General features: G+C 42.0%; 1 protein-coding gene across 1 annotated transcript in view; it reads right to left on the bottom strand.

Moving 5' to 3' along the window:
* Positions 1-22,317, bottom strand: part of EXT1 (exostosin glycosyltransferase 1) — a 264,919-nt gene extending 242,602 nt beyond the window's left edge. Inside the window, exon 1 of the mRNA XM_006130782.5 lies at positions 20,476-22,317. Coding sequence (XP_006130844.3) covers positions 20,476-21,437 — 962 coding nt within the window. The 5' untranslated portion in view covers positions 21,438-22,317. The remainder of the gene's footprint in view (positions 1-20,475) is intronic.
* Between the last annotated feature and the right edge of the window lie 504 nt (positions 22,318-22,821).

Here is a 22,821-nt window from a genome sequence, read left to right as displayed (position 1 = left end):
GAAGGTTAAAAGCTTTCTTGGGCAAAATCAGTAGCCAGCCTGAGTTTTAAATATAATGCTGCTTTGCATCTGCACTGCAACAAGGGTCACAAAATGTTTTAGAGACATTAATTAATTAAGCCCCAACAGGCCTTCCTGGTATACAGCATCCCCGATTTACAAATGAGAAAAGTGGAGCCACCGAGACAAAGGACATGGAGAGGCTCACTTGGGATCCTTCCTGAAAAGCCTAAAAGGAACAATAAACAGTGCGAGAAGAGAATTCATCTTTACACCTTGGATAATTTGACTTTTAAATAAGAGCGGCTGGGTTCCATAATCTCTGAAATATACTGCATATTTAGTTTATATGTGTCATGAGACTATGCTACAAGACGACACATTTACAAACCAGCACACTGTCTGGCACACAACCCCATTTTTGCGGGGGACTGGGGGGAGTTAGTCTCAATAGATCAAAGGCTCCTGGCCATGGGAACTGAAATAGCTCACATAACAAGGCAAGGTACCTTCCATCACACTATCTGCGGCTGACGATAATCAGCTGACTAAAGTCACAGAAGAGCCACAACAAGCCTGTCAAGAACTAAAGCTGGCAGCCTGCATATTACACTAATATCTTCCAGGGAGCTGGGGGAGGAAAAGAGAGGAGGAGGTTTTCAAGTAAACCATTCTAGACACAGCAGCAGCCGATTAGACCCTCAACGTGAACAGGAACTGCCTTCAACAGAGGCAAGAATGCCTTGTTGTGGACGTGTAAATCTGGCCCCAGCAGCAGACAGCTTGTTTTGTCTGTGGCTGTATTACTGCATTTTTCTCTCTGCAAAGGGGCTTGCATTAGGAGAGTGATTTTGAGAGGGGAACTCTCTCTGCCAGGGTATCATTTAGCAATTTGTTACATGTGCTCAACCCCCTTGTTCACAAGCCTAGAAGACGAACAAAAGCAGCTGTTAATATTGAAAATTGTAAGGCTTGCCTTGCCAACAGGAAGCAACACCTAAAGCATACTTGCCATTGAGAAAGCTATAATTCATGCAAGGGGGTACCAAAGGACTAAGATCTCTGTATCACTTTCATTAATTGTGCAAACAAAAATAGGGCAGGAATCTGTGCAGTGCAAAATATTATTGAGTTGAAGGCGCTCAGCACTCCATAGGATTGATCCTTTGGTTCTTGTGAACAACTTCAGTAACACTATTATTATTCAAACTAGTGATTAACAGACGTATAGTATGAATTTTTCATCAACACTGATTGCCTGCAAGGAATTGGCTGATACTTTGCCATTGGAATTCATATGCACTGTTGGGATATCCCACTTTAATACCTAGCTGGCTTAAGTGTTCTTGTTCCATCTCTTCCTAGTCAAAATCTGGACTTCAGTGCAAACCACTGGGTCGATATCACGGATCTGCAGCATCCTGATAGCACATTCAACTGTCACTAGTACACACATACAGGCAGTCCCCGGGTTACGTACAAGATAGGGACTGTAGGTTTGTTCTTAAGTCGAATTTGTATGTAAGTCGGAACTGGTACATATTGTAGGGGAAACTAGCCAAACATTTCTCTAGAGCTCAGTTTTATTCTCCCACACCTCACTTCCCTCAGTCCTTTATTCTCAAGCTGAGGTGTCTGCTGAGAAAAGCCGCTCCGCGTCTCCCTGGTCTGCTGGGCTTGGGGGGCGCTAGCTTCGCGTCTCCCTGGTCTGCTGGGGGGAAGCAGCTAGTGCGGGGTTGCTTCACCCCGTTTGTAAGTAGGGATCCGATGTAAGTTGGATCCATGTAACCCGGGGACTGCCTGTACTAGTGAAATAATACACTACGTGATTGCTACCAACTCTAGCTTCTTTAATTTTTTAGTAGCGGACACACAACCATGGGATGACATGATCTTCACTTGACACAGAGTGCTAGATAGAAACAATGGAGACATTCTCAAGAGATATATAGCTCCTATAGGCATGGACACTGCTGCAGAAATTGTTAGCAAAAACCCACAGCACAGCTATTACTGGTCAGTTGATTTTTCAGGGTTGCAGCAAAGCAAACCATCAATGTTGTCTGCTTTACAAATAAAATCCAAGAGCTTGTCTTTACTACATGGTGGATCAACTGTAGCAATTGATCCACCAGCAGTCATTTATCACATCTGCTTAGAGACAGCAAATGTAACCTGACTTAAAGTCTTTGGAAGTCAATGATTAGTTTTCTATTGACTTGAATAGATTTTGGATCTGGCCCATAATGCTCCAGGGAGGACCAAATCAAACAGTTCAGCAGCGGAGAAAATTCCATCAAGGTAGGGACCAAATCAATCTATGGTACCAAACCCACATCCAGGCTCTATGCTGGATTTACACTGTAATTTAGAAAAAAAAATAATCAGACCCATTTTACTGAAGTGCCTAACTTTAGAGTCCCTAGCCTGAAAATGTTGGCCTTTGTCCCTTATACTTATGGATCTATACTAAAAAAAAATAACAACTTGGAGGAAAACGTTAAAGGATGGCATTAACTATCTCTCTTGCTCTCACCCTTACAGATGCCCCACAAAAAGGGTCCATTTTAGACAAATAAGTAGTACCCAACTAGCCACCCACCCTCCATTGTGTGAAAGGAATAGTTTCAAATGTTCTAATCAGTGACTCTTCACTAATTGGGAGAGGGGTTAAAGGAAAAGTACAAAGGAATCCTTTATCCTGTGGGTAGAATTAAAACAAAGTACAAACAAGCTCATTCTTAGGCTTATAAAACAAGCCTTTACAGATAATTATGTTTTATTACTCTTCATTTTATGAGCATTGTGTTATACAAAACAAATACCAGATGCCTATTTGTTTTATTCATTTTAGAGGGAGTAGAAAAAAAATCTCTAGCAGCACTGTTATGAGCAGCGCTGCTTTTAATTAAACTCAATGCACAATGAAGGCATAAAAATTAATACTGTTTGAAACCAGCAGGTAGGAAGCAAATATATCCAACTGTAACTGCTGAATACCCTCTCCCTTGGCGCCTGCACTGCAAGGGGGAACATTCACAAGCCTATTACTTAGGAGCTGAAATCCGCAGAGCTGGTGCTCTTGCACAAGGTCATTTATAGATTTCATTTTTGTGAAAAATTAATGCCATTCTTCGCAGAAATAAAAAAGCTGGCGAAAAAAAATCAATGGGAATTTAACGCCACCTGTGTTAAAATGGCACGGCAAAGCCCACGCAGGCCCATAATAAGTGAGAGCTGACTCTCTTAAGCCACATTAGACGACCTGCTGAAATGGAACAAATAGGATACGCTGCTGCCACTCCAGAGAAAAGGCAAAGGATGTGCAAAGTGTTTTCTGGCTCGCATGGAGTGATTCACGTGTGTTATGGAGAAAAAAAACAGTTAATATGCTGATCTGCTTCAAAAAAGGGGCTAATTCTTCACTGGAAGCAGTGGGATTACCCACCTGAGTAATACTTGCTCACATGAATGCATGCAGGACAAGGGCCATAGTTTGAAAGGAGGACCCTATATCTATAGAGACCTGCAAATCCACAAATCTCCGCAGACCATTTTTTGCAGATTGGATATGGATATACATTTTGGTATCCATGCAGGACTCTATGCATCTATAATTTGAAGAACGCTGTTGCTCTTTTCAGATTAAGGCAAACCAATTCAATAAACAAAAGCAAAAGTTTGACACATTTTCTCCAGAAAATAAATTAAATCTGACTTTTCAGTAGTTCCGTATAAATGATGATTTGCCTGAAGGTACTACGGGAAAACTATTTCCCATTTACGATGCTGGTTTCCTTTTTAATTTTAATCACATTCAGATGGGATTCTAGCAGGCCTAATAGCAACTTGTTAGCTCAGGTTAATGTTAACTTCATATCGTAAGTCCAGTTTTTACCATCACATCTAGTATTTGTTTAATACTGAATTTAATCCTGAATTTTTGCTACAGCATCTCATCTCAGGGCAGAGGTTTTCTGGGAAGATGGGGTGTTTAACACAATGTACATTTAACACACACAAGTACTACATTCTCTTTAAAACACAGATAACCTACTTTTCAACCGTATCCATTTCTTAATGAAATTTGTTTACAAATACATGTTAGATTCTGTACTTTGGTAATCTAGACACTTAATTGTAGTCCTTGTCTATAACAAGACCACAAAATGCAATTATACCGATTAGTGCATTGATTGTGAAACACAGTTAGCCAGATAGTAAACTTAAGTTAAACTATATAAAATAAAATAATACATAGTAAATATACAATCACACCAATAGGACAATTCAGTGTTAATATCCAAGTAGCAAATATCTTAAAATTTCTAGCCTCCTAATTTTACAGACACACCCAACAAAGTAGAACTCACTGGTAATCATTTCATTATAGCCCATGTTACAAACATTTTTTGGCTAAATTAAATAAATACTTTAGATAAAAGAAATAATCACAATCCACTAAAATTGAAAACAATTTTAAAAAACCAGTGTATATCAGTATTTTCCATTAAACAAATAATGGCACCTTCATTAATTATTCCATGTCTTATTTTTATCCCTCTAGTACCTAGTGGTGTCAGTCAAGTTTGGGGCACCATTGTAAAACCAGACAATAGAGTCTGTCCCTGCTGACAAGGTGCTTACAAGCTAAATAGAGATGGCAGACAACAGAGAAGCAAAAAAGATCAGGGCAAAAGGTGGGAAGCATCATGTTACTTCCACTTCATGGGACTCATGCAGAGTTCAAGGGTAACTCTGAAATTCTCTACCCTCTGGCATGTTGCAGGCTTGATCTAAAAAGACTCCCGACATCTCCATGTTATTAGGAAAGTTAGTCCTTTCTTCTCAGACATGAACTTCATCTTCCCTTCCTTTAATCTAGGTGGACACTGTTCATTGAAGTTGGCCTGGACGCTTCAGACATGACAAAAAAGTGCCCCCATATAGGAATGCCTGGAAGCAGTGAGCCCAGCCTTCCATAGATGCAATAGCTACTCATAAACCAACAAGCTATTATTATTATTATAGTATGTGAAGTCTTTAGCGGAGGTGCAAGGCATAGAAGCACAATCTTTAATCTCATGTCTCACCAACAAAACTCATACTAGCGATGTAAAATCTTGTTAAACATTGTATTTAAGCAGTTGTTGGCTTAAATGGGCCAGGCACGCCGTGGGCGGGAGATGCTCCAGCAGGGCTGGAGCACCCCTGCCCGGGGTGCACCAGGCTATGCTCACTGCAGGTGGCACGTTGCTCCAGCCAGACTGGGCCTGCCACAAACTGGAGCACCCTCTGCCCGTGGTGGGCCCCTCCAGGCTGAAGTAGACCTCTACCCACCTCAGGTGGAGGGCTGCTCCAGCTTATCGATTACAGTTCACCAGCGGGAGCATCACCCAGTAAGGACGATGCTTACTGGCTAACCATTCACATCCCTAATCCATACCAACTGGGTCTTCAAGGTTCTGTCTGTTTTATGACCAAGGCAGGACTCTCTCAGAGCTAAGACTTTGCTCTTGGAAGTCGCCTCCAGAGAATGTCTTCTGCAGCTCCTAGCACAGCTCTCAAATCCTTTCACGTTCTATTGGATCATACATGGCCATCCTATTTGCCTTGACAACCCATCCCTCTGCACATTTGTGGGTGAAGGAGGAGATGGATGCAGATTGGGTTTACAACTGTGTTTTCCTCATGTAATATGGGAACAATGTGCATATGGATCAAGTGAACAAACCAACAGGAAAGCACAGATAAAGCACCAGTGTACTTTGTCACTTCTCTTAACAATTGTAGCTTAGCCTTAATTATTTATCTAAATTTGCAACACACCAGGATATCTACAAAAGTATCTTTTGTAAATGAATAATGAGTAGACCTTACTAAACTATTCTGCCATTAATATGTGGGGGGGAGGGAGGAGAAGAGAATGATAGAAAAATGTTCACATTTGTGTGTGCAAAGTAGCCATTTACTATATCGGGGTTCCCAAACTTTTTGACAGTGGGACCAATAAATCCATTCACGAGCTTTTGAAGGACCAGTAACATTCACTTGTGTATTTGCAGATTCATTAAGCAAATGATGAATATTCAAATAAGTTGTTTCTGGTCCTTCCAAAGCCCCCAGTGCCACGGTTAGCAAAGCTTTTGATACAGTCACCCACAATATTCTTGCCAGCAAGTTAAGGGAATATGGATTGGATAAGTGGACTATAAGATGGATAGAAAGCTGGCTAGATCAGGGTTTCCCAAACTTTTTACTTTAGTTGGAACCCGGTTTTTTTCAGTACTATTTTTTGCAGTCCAAAAATATAAACGCATATAAAAAAACAAATGAAAAATGAATAAATTTTCAGTGTTTCACTCGGCTGCATCTGCCATCCAGCCTGGGCCAGGGCTTGGGGAACCCGGTGCCACATGGGCACTCCAGGAGGCATGAGCAGGAGCAGATTAGGGGTATGGTATCTGGCTAGGAGGGAGGATGCAAGGAAGGGTAGGGTTGCCAGGTGTCTAGTTTTATACCCGACAGTCCGGTATTTGAAGGTTTCGTCTGGGAAAGAAACTGAGAAATTACCAGACGTATAAAATGCCTGGTATTTTTCTAATTAGGTAAGTTTTATTATAATTAGGTGTATCAGTCCTTAGCTGCGAACTGCCTGGCTGGTAGATGTGCTCACGCTGTCTGAGTGTGTCTACCTGCCAGGTAGTTCGCAACTACTCCAGGGAGGGTGTGTGTGGGGGGGGAAGGGGGCAAAATGGAATCCCCAACCAGACTCACTCGTCTTCCAGGGTCTGCATGTGTCCAAGTCAGTCCCGCTCCCTCCCCGCCTCTCCTCCCGGTCTCCCCAGTCCAACCCTGCTGCCCCCGTCCAGCCCTGCTTCCGGCAGCTGGTTCTCCCATCCTCCTTCTTATCTTCCCCAGCCAGCCCCCCCGGCTCCTGTCCAGCCCTGGTTCCACCACCTGCCCCCCCCCCCCATCTTCACGGGACAGCCCCGCTACCTCCAACCCTGCTTTTGCCGTGCACCCGCCCGCCCGCCTGCCCGGATCTCCACGGGACAGCCCTGTTGCCCCCAGCCCTGCTTTCGCTGCCCGCCCACCTACCTGTCCTGATCTCCGCGGGACAGCCCGCTTCCCCTAACCCTGCTTTCAGGCAGCCGGTTCCCCGCCACCTCCTCCCACCCCATCCCACTGTAGCCAGACACAAACCCCATTTTGTTTTACACACACCCCATTTTGTTTTACACACACCCCATCTTGTTTCCCCCCCCCCCCCCCCCAGAGAGCAAGACAAAGGCAGTCAGCCTTTGATGCCCTGGGAATGCAGGTGTGGTGCCTGTCCCTGACTCTACCATAAACAGAAACCAGACAGTAAATGGGCTAGCTGACGACTCGGGGCCTCCCGTCGCCCTGATGGCTAGTACCAGTAATTGACACGCCTGCACTGTCTCAGGAAAGGAATCTTCGCCCATCACATACCAGAGGTGCCCATTGTCTGCATCTTCCCAGGTGTGAATTATGCTTTGCACCCTTCCTGGGAAACTTGGTGTTCAAAGCCATTTTTCCTAATTGGCCACTTGAGACCAGGAAGAAGCCTACATGACCCAAGGGTTATAAAAAGAGGTTCAGTAGCCCACCCCATTTGAGCTCCAATCATCTATACCTGCTGGCAGGTATTGACTGTCTCCCGAGGTCTGTGGGATGCCCAACCTCGTCCTACTTCTTCCCGAGGGATTGAGAGAAAGATGCTGGCCACGCGAAGTCTGGAACGCAGGGGTGAGAATATACCTGCTATGTGTCTATTTTGCATGCATTTAATAAGAGCTCAGAAAACCAAAAGGGTTTCATGGTACCTGTAAGTGACTTATTAGTGTAATTTCTGTCCTGTCCTTTGTAGTGGCTGTGTTATCTGTAACACAGTAGTAGCATTTAACAACTAAGTTTACCCTGTAACAATAAAATAGTAACTGTTTAAGCTTTAACCGGACTCCTTCAGTTGCTGTAACAGAACCAAGCACAATTTAAAAGAACTTCAGCCGGTCATAAGGGACTCACCGCCCTGACCGTCGGCTGACACCCACTCTGCTCCCCTCCCGGCAGCCACGCTGAGGCCCAATATTTTTTTCCCGCGGCCCATAGTTTGGGAAACACTGTACTATATTATTTTTGTATTTATTTTGGACAGCAAATAGGCTACAGGAAAATGTGGCTAGGAGCCTTGTACCCACAACCTTTGAAGAGTCTGCCACCGAACATCACAGAGCCCTAACAACTTGCACATTTTGATTTTTATACCTTCCCACCCCAAAAAGGGATGTGAAAGACTTATCAGATAGTCGACACACTAGTCAACTAGTCGCTTTCCCCACCCCTTGCTGCCTCTATCAGAAAGAGACAGCAGGAGGGCTGGATGAGGAGGCGGTGTTTCAAAGTAGCAGTGCCACATGCACCTGGGGCCAGACACAGAGTTCCACATGGAGCTGCCGCTTTGAAACACCACATGCAGCCTCGGGCCAGCTGGGGAGTCCCCACTGACCCCAGGCTCCATACAGTGCTGCCGCTTTGAAAAGCCACCGGGACCACAGGGCCAGAAGGGGACTGCTTGAGTCTCTCTGGCCCTGTGCTCCCTGCAGCACTTTCATTTTTGAAGTGTAGCAACAGCTCCAAGGATGTTGCTACACATCAATGGAGGGGGTGCCCTTATCAATTAATCGAATAGTCAATGCAAATTGCATCAACTGTTCGATTAGCCCATTAATCTAAATTTAACATCCCTAACCCCGACACCTCATTTAATCACTTTATTCTTGCCACAACAGCAGCAGGGCAAACATAGCTGAGCAGTTCATGCCCGAACAAGTCAACCTGACTGACAGGAGGTTTGGGGGAATTTTGAGATTCCAGAGGCAGCAGAAGAAATTGCCAAGAGGGACTGGTTAGGTGGGAAGATGGGGGTGGGTAGGCAGGGGCTACAAGGCCATTTATTAAAGTGGTAACACATTCCCCGGAAAACACACAAACACACACATTTGCTTTATGTCTAGCAATCAATAGCTGCCAAATTTAGTTGTGCATACATGATTTATCTTATACTGAACTAGGGATGTTAAAACACTCTAAAGTAATTAACCCATTAAACAATGTATTTAATCGGTTAAGTACTGCGAGTGGGGGGCTGCTCCAGTCGGCAAAGGCTGCTTTGGGTGGGACTGCCACATCAATGGACAGGGTCCAGACAACCAGACTGGCTAACCAGTTATATTATAATTAGGCCGATAAGCCACCTGCTTACCAGGTAACCAGTTAACCTTTTATATCCCTATATTCAACATATGTAAAAGCTACTTCAGATTTATGTTAGATCCAAAAATAAAATACAATAAAATAAAAATACATTTGAAAAGCACCTTTTATAAACTCCTGTGTATTTTCAAACCGGTATTTGAGGTATAAGAGCAAGGCCGATAATAAGTTAACAAAGGGGTTACATTAAGAGATATAGAACTGCAATATTGTATTTAAAGGGAGAGCAGGGGACAGAAATAAGGTATTTCATTGCTTGAAATAGTTCTCTGCCTTCCAAAAAGTTGGCTTAAAATTCCTATCTATAACACTCATCTTGCTGTTATAGTTTTATTACCACTACTTTTGGGAATTTCTTTGGTACTTAATATGCAGAAATGGTATGCAGGACTAGGTACTGCTGCCATAGATAATGTGGTTCTAAGGGAAATCCATCAATTGTTAATGGCCATGCAAATTGTTGAAACTAGAGAGTTATTCACAGTTATCTCACTGTGATTTGGTAAGTGTCCATGCCTGATGTGATCACTCATTTGATATTTTATTCCATTATAATTAAAGCAGTATGCTTACCTTTCAGATGTTAAAATAAAAACGATGGAAGGGGTGGTTAAAGGTGTTTTGGGGGAGGAGGTACTTTATTTTAGTTATACTTGTAATACCTGAAGTTTTTACAGTAATAGAAATCTTTAAAAATAAAAAGGCATTGCCAAATGAAATGTTAAATCCATCTGATCAGATATTGAAGTATTTAGTCTGCACTTAATTTTAGGCCAAGATCTTGCAAAAGACAGAATATGTGCATAACTTTATCCACCCAATGCCTTTGTAAGACAAAGGCCAAAAAACTGCTGATTAATCCATTTTAAACTTCAGTCAGAGGACATTAAACATTTCTATTGCTTAGACTAGAACAATCTGATGTGTAATAAGCTATATACAAATTTCCTTAAACCCTTAATGAATACAGTGTCTTGCATAACCAAACTCACTGATTATTAATTTTCAGCATTACGGCAATTCTTACATGTCAGATGCTGTTTTCGATTGAAATTTTTTATTTTTACTAAAGTGCAGTTTGGAGATTTTGTTTTTAAGTCCTTGAAGGGAAAAAAGTTAATTTTCAGAAGTATTTTAAAAAGAAGTCATCTCTCACAAAACAAACCCTATTATATTTCCTGTTTGAATTAGATAAATGATATTTAATTTTAAAAATTCCATCTGCCTGCACCCAGCACATTAGTCAATGGCAAATCAAGGAGATAAAACATTTATATATTTATCTTCCTGAAATAGCTCATTGAGTGTATGTGCAGAGAAACCCAAACCAACCCTTTAGAAATATAAACCCAGACACTATTAGACAAGAATTGTCCTTCCCTTCATGCCCAGATAACAGGCTTGATTTCCAGAAACTGCCTTCGATTCCACACCTGCAAACAATAGTGGAAGCAATTTTGAAAGCATGCTTCATAGCAGTTAAACATTAAACTACCCAATGCACCTGTAAATCAGGTACTGCTACAAAATTTGCCTGCAATTATTTGCAGGTGCAAAAATCAGAAAAGTTGAATAAATGTGATTGTGAGAGACAAACTGATGCTCCAAGGACTCAAAATAGGACAAGCAAACTTCAGCAGAGTATTGGTACCAATGTTTCCTGCCTTCTGAAGCCCATATGCAACAGTGGGAGTATGTTTGTGCTCTGATCTCTCTCCCCGACCACAGGCAGGTTTACCTGTAACCTACACAATCCAATCCAATGGAGCAGGTTAATCTGGTGGTGAGAGTTGACGGAGGCTCCCATTCAGACCCACTTCCATCTGCTTCAAGGGATGGAGGTGTTTATGGAGTATCACCAGATGGGCAGAAGCACACACACTTCCTACACCCAGGAGCTAAGAGAGAAAATGAAGAGCACTGCAGAAGGAGGAGAATGCCCAGCCTCACTGCATGGGTGAAGAGAGTGGGCCTGGCATTGGGGACAGGTTGCTGAAACACCACCACCACTTCTGGCCCCCCTACCCTGCAATCTCCACCACACATTGCAAGATAGCCACTGTATGAAGACTGAGCTACACCTCCAGATAACCAAGTCTATTTATACACCCTCCCCTTTTCATTTACACAGAACATGGCCAGCAGCCTGCAGCAGGTGCAGCTCAAACATTTACACATGCAAATCTCTGGGGAAGACATTCAATCCACCGGTGCATGTGACTCCCATTAACAAGGGAGCATCCAAACTTAGAGGAAAGTGACAACACTCCCCGCACCCCCTTCACTGCTTTCCTACCTGGAAAGCAGTGAAAAAGTCTAAGATCCCTTCAAGACCCAATGCAATCTGCAGCTCGCGTCTGCTCACAGGAGCTCTGCTCACTCCCTGCTTTCCTCCCGGTTCTCCCTTCACCTACAATTCTCCCTCCCAGATTCACACTTTCACTCATGCTTTCCTCCTTCTATCTATGCATAAAAGACATTCCACCTTCTGGCTCCTTTCAGGAGTCTTTTCACCCTTGGTTCTCTCTAGCACGCCCTCCCTTCCCTGGACTGCTAACTTAGATTGCAAGCTTTGGAATCCACATTTGTAGAGCATTATGTACTTATTGTTTTTTAAAACAGCCCCAAATAAGTGATTAATGACAAACTCAGGACCCGAGGAACTGAAGATTCAGTTTAATGTAACATGCTGGAGAAGGAAATAATAAAATAAATACTGTTACATGTACTGTGCGGACGCACACATCCCCTGACTAAGTTTGGGTTTAAACTGATGAAAGTGAGCAATAACACATATTGTGTGACTGTGTTTACAGCAAATCCAATGTTTTAAAAAACCCTCAAGTATATAATTACAATCTATTACAATTATGCAAAGAAATAACATTACAAAGAGGCCTTCTCATTTCCCATTCTTAGCACTGAATACTTTTGTTTTTCAGCCAATCAACTAAATTAGCCCTAATTCTGTTTCATTCAGACATACAAAGAGTATATTAGAGAAAAAAAGTGAACAAACAGGAAATTCTGTTAAGAACCGGTTTTTAGCTTTCATGTGTTTCTGGAGTAGAAATTGTCATGAGGAAAAACCATCAACTTACATCCGAACAACTTTACTAAATTTATTAATGGGGATTGCAAGGTCACATGGAGTATTTACCAGTTATGGAGACTCCTACAACAGCTGTCAATGTGATGATATTTGGAACAGTTTGAGTTATGTAGGGTGAATTAAAAATTATGAATACTTAAAGGCAACAAAGTCCACCCTTTCTAACTCAGAGACCTAAGACAACTCTGTCACAGAGGAAGCAATCGAGGAAATCTTCATGTGGAGACCCATTTACTAGAAGCTGAATAAAACATCCATTGTCCATCCGCGCTTCATGAAACAGAAGTGGACACAGTTTACACAATAATTAAGAGTTCATCCTTAAGTAGCTCTTTACGGACCTCAACGTGTTTTAAGAAAAGTTGGGAAACTTGTGAGATACGATGTGGCAGCATTAGCAATGCAGTGCAGTATGGAGGGAAACTGGAAAAAAAATCTAATGTGCTTTAATATGAAATGGGAGCATAATGGACCCAACACAAAAGCCTCCGCTCTGCAAGTTAATATAGCTCAAAAAGCCTCACTAGATCCCCACTCTGATTTTTTTAGAAATGACACATGTAGAGAGTTAAACAAAGAAGTATTTCATTACAACCACCAAAGCAGCAGAAACTTTGATCCAAACATGACAGCCAACGTTAAGATTTAAAAGTATCCAAACCAGATACCTTGTGAGAGACAAGTGGCAAATGCACTACATTTAAAATGGACAGAGAAGAAAGAAGTGCCACCTTCCTGCTGTTAATATAGTGTTCTAGGCTCCTGCTGCTGCTTTTAATAATCTGTTTTTCTGCTCAGCAAAGAAAGTCACAATAACCAAAACTCAAATCTCAGCCAAAAGAGTCTGCTTACTGAAAACACTCACATAGGCTTTTAGCGAGTAAAGCAGTGACACACAGGTTTACCTGAATCAGTGTCCGATACAAAAAAGGGAGCAATATTTTAATGTATGAAACACATAGCATTCTCTCCTTCAAACCTTTCCTTAAAGCCATATTCTTTCCTGACTTTTCAATAGATCTCTCTCTGCTTCTTTGAGATCACTACCTATATATACACAGGTTGCCCATATACTATGACGTCCAACTTAGAGTACAAGGATTTCAAGGAAGGGACGACTACCAAACGTGCTTTATAAGTTTTATATGTATCTACAGCCCCACGTTATAATAAAATGAATACTAAAGTCTTTAAAACCCATTAGACAACAATAAAAAAGACAAACATTAAATAACTGTTTTCATCCCAACCTATCAAGATGAAGGGGTCAGGAGACACAAATAGGCTTCAAAATACAATGTGAACTATAGGATATTTTCATTTTAAAGCAAAATCCTGTTGAAGTATTTTCCAATGTGGAAAGCTGTGGAACCTTAAATATTACCCAAAGTTATTCTTGTGCATTCTTCTGTACTAATGTAATCTACATAGGATATGCAACAGACCCATGCATACTGAATCATCACATTTAGATAGAGCCAAGTCCTGTGGGAAAGAAATCAGTCATTTTAATGGCACAGAGCACGCTATTTAAAACTTACTTCTAATCCAGTTTCTAAATTCTTGCTTGGGTGCCTATTGATTAATTTCTCTGGTTAAAAGAATGGTTTGCTTATCAATTACCTCAAAACTCCTTCCTTATTCATAGAGAAACTTAGTAGATAGAAAGAAGAGACAATGAATACAGATAATACTTTAGAAATCATACTAACCAACAATCCTCTCCACGGATTTGAGTACAAACCTATGGTCTTTCCTTTTCTTGCTATGCAAAATGTTTTGCTTTAAAACCAACTGAAGGGTAAATATGGGAGGTTGGAGAGCGGAAGGTGTTTTTTTAAAAACATTAACTGGAAGTATCTGACACTGATGCTTAAGTATCCAGAACATGGAATGTAGGAATAACTTCACAAAGGGGCTCAGAATCATTTACAATATGCCTCTTTATACACAGGAGCAGCCATAATTAAATCAGACTAATGGTCCTCTCTAGTTCACCACCTTGTGACAAGCAGTGGCTACTACTATATGCTTTGGAGGAGCAAGAAACCTCCAGCAGAAGACTATGTTTCCTCCTAAACACAAAGAGTTTGGTTTAAGCCCTGAAATAATATGTATGAGCATGCCTGCATACACCCTTTCATTCTTTTTCAGAAAAGGCCTCCCACATCTGTCAATGGCTACAAATGGAATGCATGTTTAAAATCCCCCCGTCTGTCCAAAGAAACAGGGAATCCAGAGACTCTGTCCCCTAATACAAGATTAAACTGTAAATGCTTATTATTAGAAGCAATATGCTAGGACCAGTCAGGATCAGCAACCTGCCCCGAGGAACTCACTATGTTCAGAAATGGAAGAGCTTACGGGCAGGGGAGATGGAATAACTATGCAAGCCAAGCAATCAGGATGAAGATCGTAACTTTTTTATTAAATAATGGCATTATGTTTTCTTGTTTTACTTGTTCTTAGAGTAAATAGCAATCGTAAGGGATGGGCTGGCTGTGTACAAGGGGGGGATGATTAATAGGCACAAGAAAGGGAAAGACAATATTGAAGGCTGCACCAAGGAAGGGATGGAAGGGAGAGGGAATGTGAAGCGGGTGTAGGGGCAAACAATAAACCTCTAGAACCAAAATATAATGAGTCTCATGGCATCACCACTGTCTGAAAGTTCAGAAGATGCCATGGCTGTTAGTATCACCTCAGCTCCCAGGAGGATCCCACAGTCTAACTCCACTTGGAAGTTTCTGTTTCCCACCTGGCAGAAGAGGCCCTGGTGTCTTGGAAGGAGGCCACAGAGAGAGACAGATACATAAGCGCTATTTTCAGAACAAAAAACAATGCAGAGGAAAGAGAGAATTTAAACAACTTCTTCAAATAGCTCAGTGTTTTGGGAAACCTGTGTAAGTGCCAAAGCCCGCCTATTTGATACATCCCCTAGAAAAGCATTGTAAATCAATCGAATGAAGATCAAGTCGATTGGAAGTTGATAGGACAGCAGATTGGCTACTATCCCCATCAATCAGCTGTGTTGCTCTAAGGAAATGCGCAGGATCAGTCAGTGGTTTTTGAACTTTTCCAAAGCTACAGTTTGGAGAAAAAGCCAACTGGTTGTATCAAATCCAACGGTCAACTCTGGTCCTATTGAGATCAGTAGTTTCAAACAGTCTCAGAATTTGGCCCTATATGCCAGCCAGTCAGACTGTCATACATGTCTATGCTGGACTACAGGATTTTTTACTGATTCCTAATAGATTAAAAGGTGAACTGAAAAAGCTTGTAAATAAGATGTTTTTAAAAGATGTCAAATCAGTATGAGAATATATACAAACTAAGAGAGAGAGAGATTTTTAATTTAACACAACATATTTGAAGTTCAGCTCCTCTATTTGCCTGCCACGTTCTAACTTTATCTCTCACAAGGGAGCCTCAAAGCTATAAGGATATCCAAACAGCCCAGGAATTCAGAAAAGAACTGAGGGGTTTGTACCACTAATTCTAACAGAAAACCTTAACTCTATTATTGGCAGGTAAGAAAAGACACTACCAAGTTAAATTTCATTTTTCCCATTTTGCTCTTTGTTATGCTTCATTACAACTTTCGCATGAGTATCCATAAAAATGCAGCTGGGGTTAGACAATGAGTCTTTCAGGATAATATATGTCTATCTGCAAGATACATGTGGTATACTAAGAATGAATGGAATTTTGTATAGATACATTCAGCTTTCATAAGCATGCAGCAAGGTTGGTGCTGTCTACCGAGATGCCACAATATTTATAGCTGCATATGCAGGTGTCTAGTGAGATTTTGATATGTTGAGCCTATATTCCATGTATGAATAAGGAGAGTGCTCAGGTGGGTGCCTCATTTCAGGCTCAGAGTAGTCTACGTTCCATACTGATCGCACATCATTTTCCATTCCCTGCATGAGACACTTCTGTGTGTCCCTTATTTTGGGTTTTGGCCAGGCAAGGTATTCTGGTATTTGGGCACTGGCAGATGGACAGATTTGAATAATGTCTCCCTCTGCTTATGCTTTGCTCAGTTCATAGAGGTTACAACAACCAAGATCACACCATTTAGTATCTCTCTCATAGCTACTATATGCATTTTTTCCACTGATGAAGTTTCCAGAACTGATTTCAGCAATTCCACATAGACAGATCTAATCCTTTTTACCGTTGGTGGAGGATGAAGGGCCTGATCCCAATGAAGTCAGTGAAAAAGTCTCCCATTGACTTTAGGGCCTGATCCAGAGGTCACTGAACAAGCGACTACCATTACTGTCACTTTCTCCATGTTCTGAAAGATGGGAGGTCAGGGCTATCCAGAGTTGAAAAGAAAAAGGAGGAACTACATAAATTGCTACTTCCACCTTAGAAAGCGTTCAACTTTTGGAAAATATCATGACATCTTCTTGCGACATTAGGGCAGCCCTGTAGCTTGCATTTTTATTCTATTACCTGACAGCATCAATGTTAATCTGTAATGTTACAGTTCAAAAAGTAATTTGACATTCATTAAATCTACCTCTGAATTTTGCGTTTGTCCACCTTTACATTGCCTCTCTTTAACCTTCAACAAACCTGGCATTCCTTCTTTTCAATGTAAGCATCTATCCATTTCCAAAAGTGGAATTTATCAATCTAAATAAAAAAAAAAAAACGATACTGAAAAGGATTTTTTTTTCCAAAAAAGATTGGTTCTTATGATAGACTATCTAACCCTAATGGAGAGATTTGGGGGCCAGAATACATAAAGCATTTCTAAAAATCCTGTTTGCAATAGTCTAATCATAATAATGCAATTCATTTTAGTCTGCATCAGCTTTATCTCCTGAAATGCATAACTCTGATGAAAATTAATTAGCTCTAACATACAGATGGCTCTCTTAATAGAACTTATGAAGACTAAGCCAAACATGTTCCCTTCTCAGTGGAGTAAGCTGCACTTTCCATTTCACAGAAGTAGAGAAATCATTAATTGACTTTTCTTATTTCTTGGGGGAAAACAGGAGGAAGAGAAATGAGAGAAACGGTATTGTATGGAGATGTAAGTCCTGCTTTTACCAGGCACTAAACATTTAATTCAGGTAGAATTTCATTGCAAATAATGTCAATATTATTATTATTATTATTTTAAACAGAGTTATTTTACATTGGAAATACACGTAAGTCATAACTTTACTCTGTTGATATGACATCATCAAGAGTTTAAGTCCCATCATCAAATTTATTTGGCTTGACAGAGATTCTCCTTACAGCTAAGTCCATGATGCACCTTACATTGATCTATATTTCTGGGCCAGTTCACTATATGAAGGGGATCATGTGACAAAACACGAGCACAGAAACAAGTAAGTATAAATGCCACCGCAAATTAAAGAAAGAGTGGCACAGAAACTGACAGAGTGAAATATTTGATTTGTTCAACTCCTTATCCATTTCTGATACACAATTCTTGGAGAATGCACATTATTTTAAATCCACGAGGACATGTTGCTTAATTTAATCCAAAAACTGCAGAACAAAAGCAGCTCTGTCTGACCTCTGAGTCATGTGAATGTGCATTTAAATCTAGTATAGGCCTAGTTTTAAAATCATTATAAGGCATTTCTTCTTTAACTGGTATAGACTTGTGCAATGTGATCTCTCTCAGGTGCAGGTTCAGTTACAGCTAACAGAGTACTACCTGGTACAGCATTTACATAGATATGGCACATGCAAGAAATACTACTGGCTGCCTGTAGTCGTAATTCCCTCAGGATGCGACCTTGTCATATTTCATAAATTGATGATCGGTATTTGAATGGGAGGAAAGCAAAACTCAGAACGCTACAGGAAGTGGTATTCAGTAGGTGGCACACTTTGCTATAAATCAGCACTGAATCAATGCTTCAGCATTGTACTAGAGGACAGCAATATGCTCTTGCAGATTCTTCAGGTAAGTTAAAAGTCTTAACCATTTGTGGTAGTTCACAGGGGTGTTCTGACCACAATTCCAATTAAACAACTACATTCAGCCCACCTACATTTCCCTCCTGAAATCTTAAATTACTATGATTATCTCTGCATCCTGTCAAACTATTGTGTAGCATTACTGTGTAATGTTAAACAGTTATTGCACTCTACCCTAGATAGGGCTGCACTTGACAGTGAAATGAGCTAGTGGGGATCCTATGCGTCTTATGAAAAGACACTAGACATTAAAGACATTACATACCAGGTGTGGGTTTTGTGTGTGTTGTACATTCCATAGAAAAATTGGCCTGCACAGACATTGTAAATAATACAAGTTCAAGTTTCCACATAATTCAAGTTCCCAATAGTCAAACCTCTGTCTGTATTTCTTTGTGTTTAAAGAATCTTATAAAACCATAAGCCACAGTGAATTCTGCAGAATTTAACATTGTGGCTAAAAGACATGAGAAGATGTAGTCTCTCCAATTAAAACAGCATAAACCTGAAATACCTAAAAGCTACAGGCATTTAGTTTTACACACAGAGATACAGTTTTATAAAGAAGACATCAGTTATTATCCACAGTTTAAAGGAAATGCCATCTCACAAGTCAAATGTGAAGACATCTTGATTTGAGCTACAGTCTAAATTTACACCAGATTTTTACGTTAGTCACACCAAAAATGTATCAATTTTCTGTGCTCAGAAAGTGAACAGAATGAAAAGCCAACAAATATTTCTGAAGCTTCATACCACTTCCTCCCAGTGCTTTAAGATAAGCACTAGGTGGATAACATTCACCTCAAAGAAAGAACAGAGCTTTCCTGGGTTATAGTTTAACTAATGAATTTATTTCAAACTTGGTGGCCAATGACTACAAGAGAAATTAACAGTGAGTTGCAAATTTTGGTCCATATTAGTACCACTGTAATTCTTCATTACCCTCTTCCAGGTTTATTTTTCTTCCACATAATATTTCACTATCCGACTGCAAAATCTTCCAGCCTTGGTAAGTTCCTGATGCAGCTCTAGATTGTACTAACTCAGCAATATAAAGCTGCTCTGTTTACTTAAAAAAAAAAATTTCAGTTCCATGGGAACAGACTATGCAGGATTTTGCATGGAATTTTTACTTTGGAGTGCACACAAGGCAGTGGTCAGCATTTAAATTAACTCGTCAGTTTCAAAATGACTCATTAGTGTTGCCATTCTACAGAGGTAATTCCCGTAAAATGATTTTTCAGCAGCCACATATACATATTACATAATTGCAAGGGATATTTGGGGAGAAGTGTAACACACTAACCAACCACCATCACCTGGTTAAACTTGCCCACAGCAGCGGTATGTAAAGCACCAAAAGAAGAAAAGTAATCAAAGTGTTACACAGAGTATACAGAAAATTGTCTGGAAAGAGTTAAAATACCAAGGGACCTTAGAATCAGTGGGGTTTTCCTCCTTTAGCCATATGTAGGTATCTGATGCAGGGAAAATAAGATTGTGTGCTACAAGTTACTACACCCAACCTCTATAGATCACAGACTTAGTTCTGGGCTTGGACAAGTATCTTTGAGAAAGACAAGACTGGGCAGGGGCCGGGCAGACGCACACACACACACATTTATTCTACAAGTCATCAGCTCTCTTTGAGCATTGTCCTAGGTGGTTAACTTCAGGGCTGGGAAGGAAGAGGGCGTTTACCCTGAAGAGACAAAATGATGAATGAATGATGGAGTCAGATACTAGAAGTAGCCTGTAGCAGCATCTTTGCTCCTTGCTAAGGTTGCAAAGCTAAAGGGTGTGTGTCCAAGACCTCTACTCCTGCTCTATCTATGCAGGCAGACACACAGGATTTTACATACCTTGGCAAATATTTTCCACAATAAGGGTGCTTCCTCTCCCAGGCCGCCTATATACAAGTAACTTACTAACAGCTGGAAGGAATTTCAGGGCAGGAAAAGAAAAATCATGGCTTTCCTGTGACATGAAAGCATGTAGCACATTTAAAAATGCACACATAGCTGACAGCTGCCTAGAATAGGTGAGGCAAAAAAGCCGGCCTAACCTTAGGCAACACTGAAGGGGCAGTGGTCACTTACTTTTCATATTCGGTGTTGTCTCTATCGCAGCGCGAATCCTTGTGCTTTTGCCAGTCTTTGCCATGCTTGCAGGTGGTCAAGAGGACAACATCCTCCCCGTTATGGACGTGATATAAGGCATTCCTGGTGTCTGACCCTATCCCTGTCAGGTACCTTTTCCCCTTGAATACCAGCATGTACTTCCTAAGAGGAGGGATGGTGTTAAACCTTAGAAATCCCTTCTCCCCTCCTGTCCTAGGATGATCCTTAGAAAAGAGCGGAATAGAAACATCGAAATTCGGTCGGAAGTTTTCAGTACTGATGCTAGCTTTAGCCAGCATCGCCTGGCCAATATCAAACCCTACGTCCTCGGTGTAATCGGGCCAGGTGCCGGAATATAAATTAAAAATTAAATGATTTCTACCATTGTTCCACAAGTGGAGGCTTTGCACTTTCGATCGCAGGTTGTGCACGTACTGGGGTGACAACTGGTCTCTGTCTAAGGTATCCAAGCTCAGGACAAACAGGCAAGCTTGGCTCGGATCGGAAGTGTAAAACCTAGACCCCTCGATGGCTGCTAGAATGTTTTGGTAACTTTCGGCGATTTTCTCCCCTTTCTGCTGCGGGTACACATAGACCTTGAAGCCGTTTTTCTTGCAAAGGGTGAAATCGAAGCAGGACTCCATGCGGCACTTCTTGCCTTTGTAGACGCTGGAGTTGGCGTCTCTCTTCTGCCTAGGGGAAATGTGCACATTGTAATCCTCGTTTTCCAATTGATCCCAAGGAATGAAGGGGCGCAAAGCGTCCGGGAATCGGGGCCAATAGTGATCCGGGCTGGTGTGGTGCAAGCCATTCCTGCTACTGTGCGCCTCTCTCCTGCTTTGGTTTCTCGCTGCTCTGAACTGCAAGCCTCCGAAGTAAAGCAAAAGGACGAGACAAGTGCCAGCTGAGAGCAGGATGAAATAGCGTTTTTTGGCCTGCATGTGTCCTATCTGGGTCAAGATGATTGTAAATAAACACAAGGATCACCCAAGTTTGCCAATCAACACTTTCAGCTCCAGTCCGCCATCTTCCCGCCTGCAAAGACTTCAAACTCTCTTCTTCCACCTTCTCTTTATTCCTTTCCCAAAGCCTTGGACTGATGCAGCGCATGTGGGCGATTTCTTTAACTTTCTCCCCTTCTGTCTTTCATCTTTGGCTCGCACAATAGAGAGAGAGAGAGAGAGAAACAGCGAAGGCGAATAATTCACGCCCAGCACGGGCTTGCAAGGCAAAGGACTGGGAATTCTCTTGCATGCACACACATACACACAAAAATGAAATAAGCACCAAATACAGCTCCCCTTCACCCCTCAATCAGTTGCAAGATTGAGTGTGCTCCCCTCCCCCATTCCCTTCCTCTCTCTCGCTCTCTCTCTCTAATGTTGCAAACGATCAAGGTACAGCAGCAACTTCAACTCATCCAAAACACTCCCGCAATAACCAAGCCCCCCGGTTCCAGAGCAAGTCAGCAGCAGCTCGCAGCCAGTGCCGGTTCACACAGCTATCATTATCACATCTTCCAGCTCTCGCGCCGTAACCTTACAAATCCCTGCATTTCTCTTTATTCCCTTCTGCAGGAGCTCCAAGATTTGTGGTGCTGTTTACCCCTCTCTCCGCGATCTCTGTGAATGGCCCCCGGGATGGAACCAGCCGAAGCAGTGAAGATCCTCCTCCTTCTTCCTCCTCCTCCTCCTTGCCCCCGCCCCCCAGCCAGTCAATGAGATGCGAGCTGCCGAAACACAGAGGAGGCTGCCTGCCCCTGTTCGAACGTCGCCAATTCCAGAGTTCGATCTCCGAACGTTACCCGGTTCTGAATGCTACACTTACACATTCCATTCCCCGACACCACAGCGCTGACCTCATCCATCCACGCAGCCTGCTCCCCCATTGGCTGAGCGTCACGTCCGGGGTGGGCGGTGCTTCCGTTGCACCCATTCATAACCCCCCAACCGGAGGCTACAGTCACTGTTGCAGTGATATATTAAATGGCAACGCTTTGGGGGAGGGCGAAAGTGTTGCCAGGGAGGGGGTACCTCGTAGGGGGATGCTTGTTTGAGAGGTCGCCCAAAAAGCAGAGAAGCTTGCAGGTATCTGTGGGGCACGGTCATCCCTTCCACCCTTTCCCTGGCATAGCACGGATGAGGGAGGGAGAATCTAGGAGGCCCTCGCTCACCTTATGTTAAGCGGCTTTCTTGGGTGGGAAACTGAAATCTAGTTGCAACACACAAGTGCTTTTCCGCCCCCAGCACAAGTACAGGCAGTAACAGGACTAGCTCCAGCCCAGAGGCTGGAGAGGGAGTTGTCTAGGGTGTCAGGGGTAAGAGC

This window comes from Pelodiscus sinensis, chromosome 2 (genome assembly GCF_052426305.1).
Source record: "Pelodiscus sinensis isolate ZL-2025 chromosome 2, ASM5242630v1, whole genome shotgun sequence".
Classification (NCBI taxonomy): Eukaryota; Metazoa; Chordata; order Testudines; family Trionychidae; genus Pelodiscus; species Pelodiscus sinensis.
This window is presented reverse-complemented; position numbering and strand designations above follow the sequence as displayed.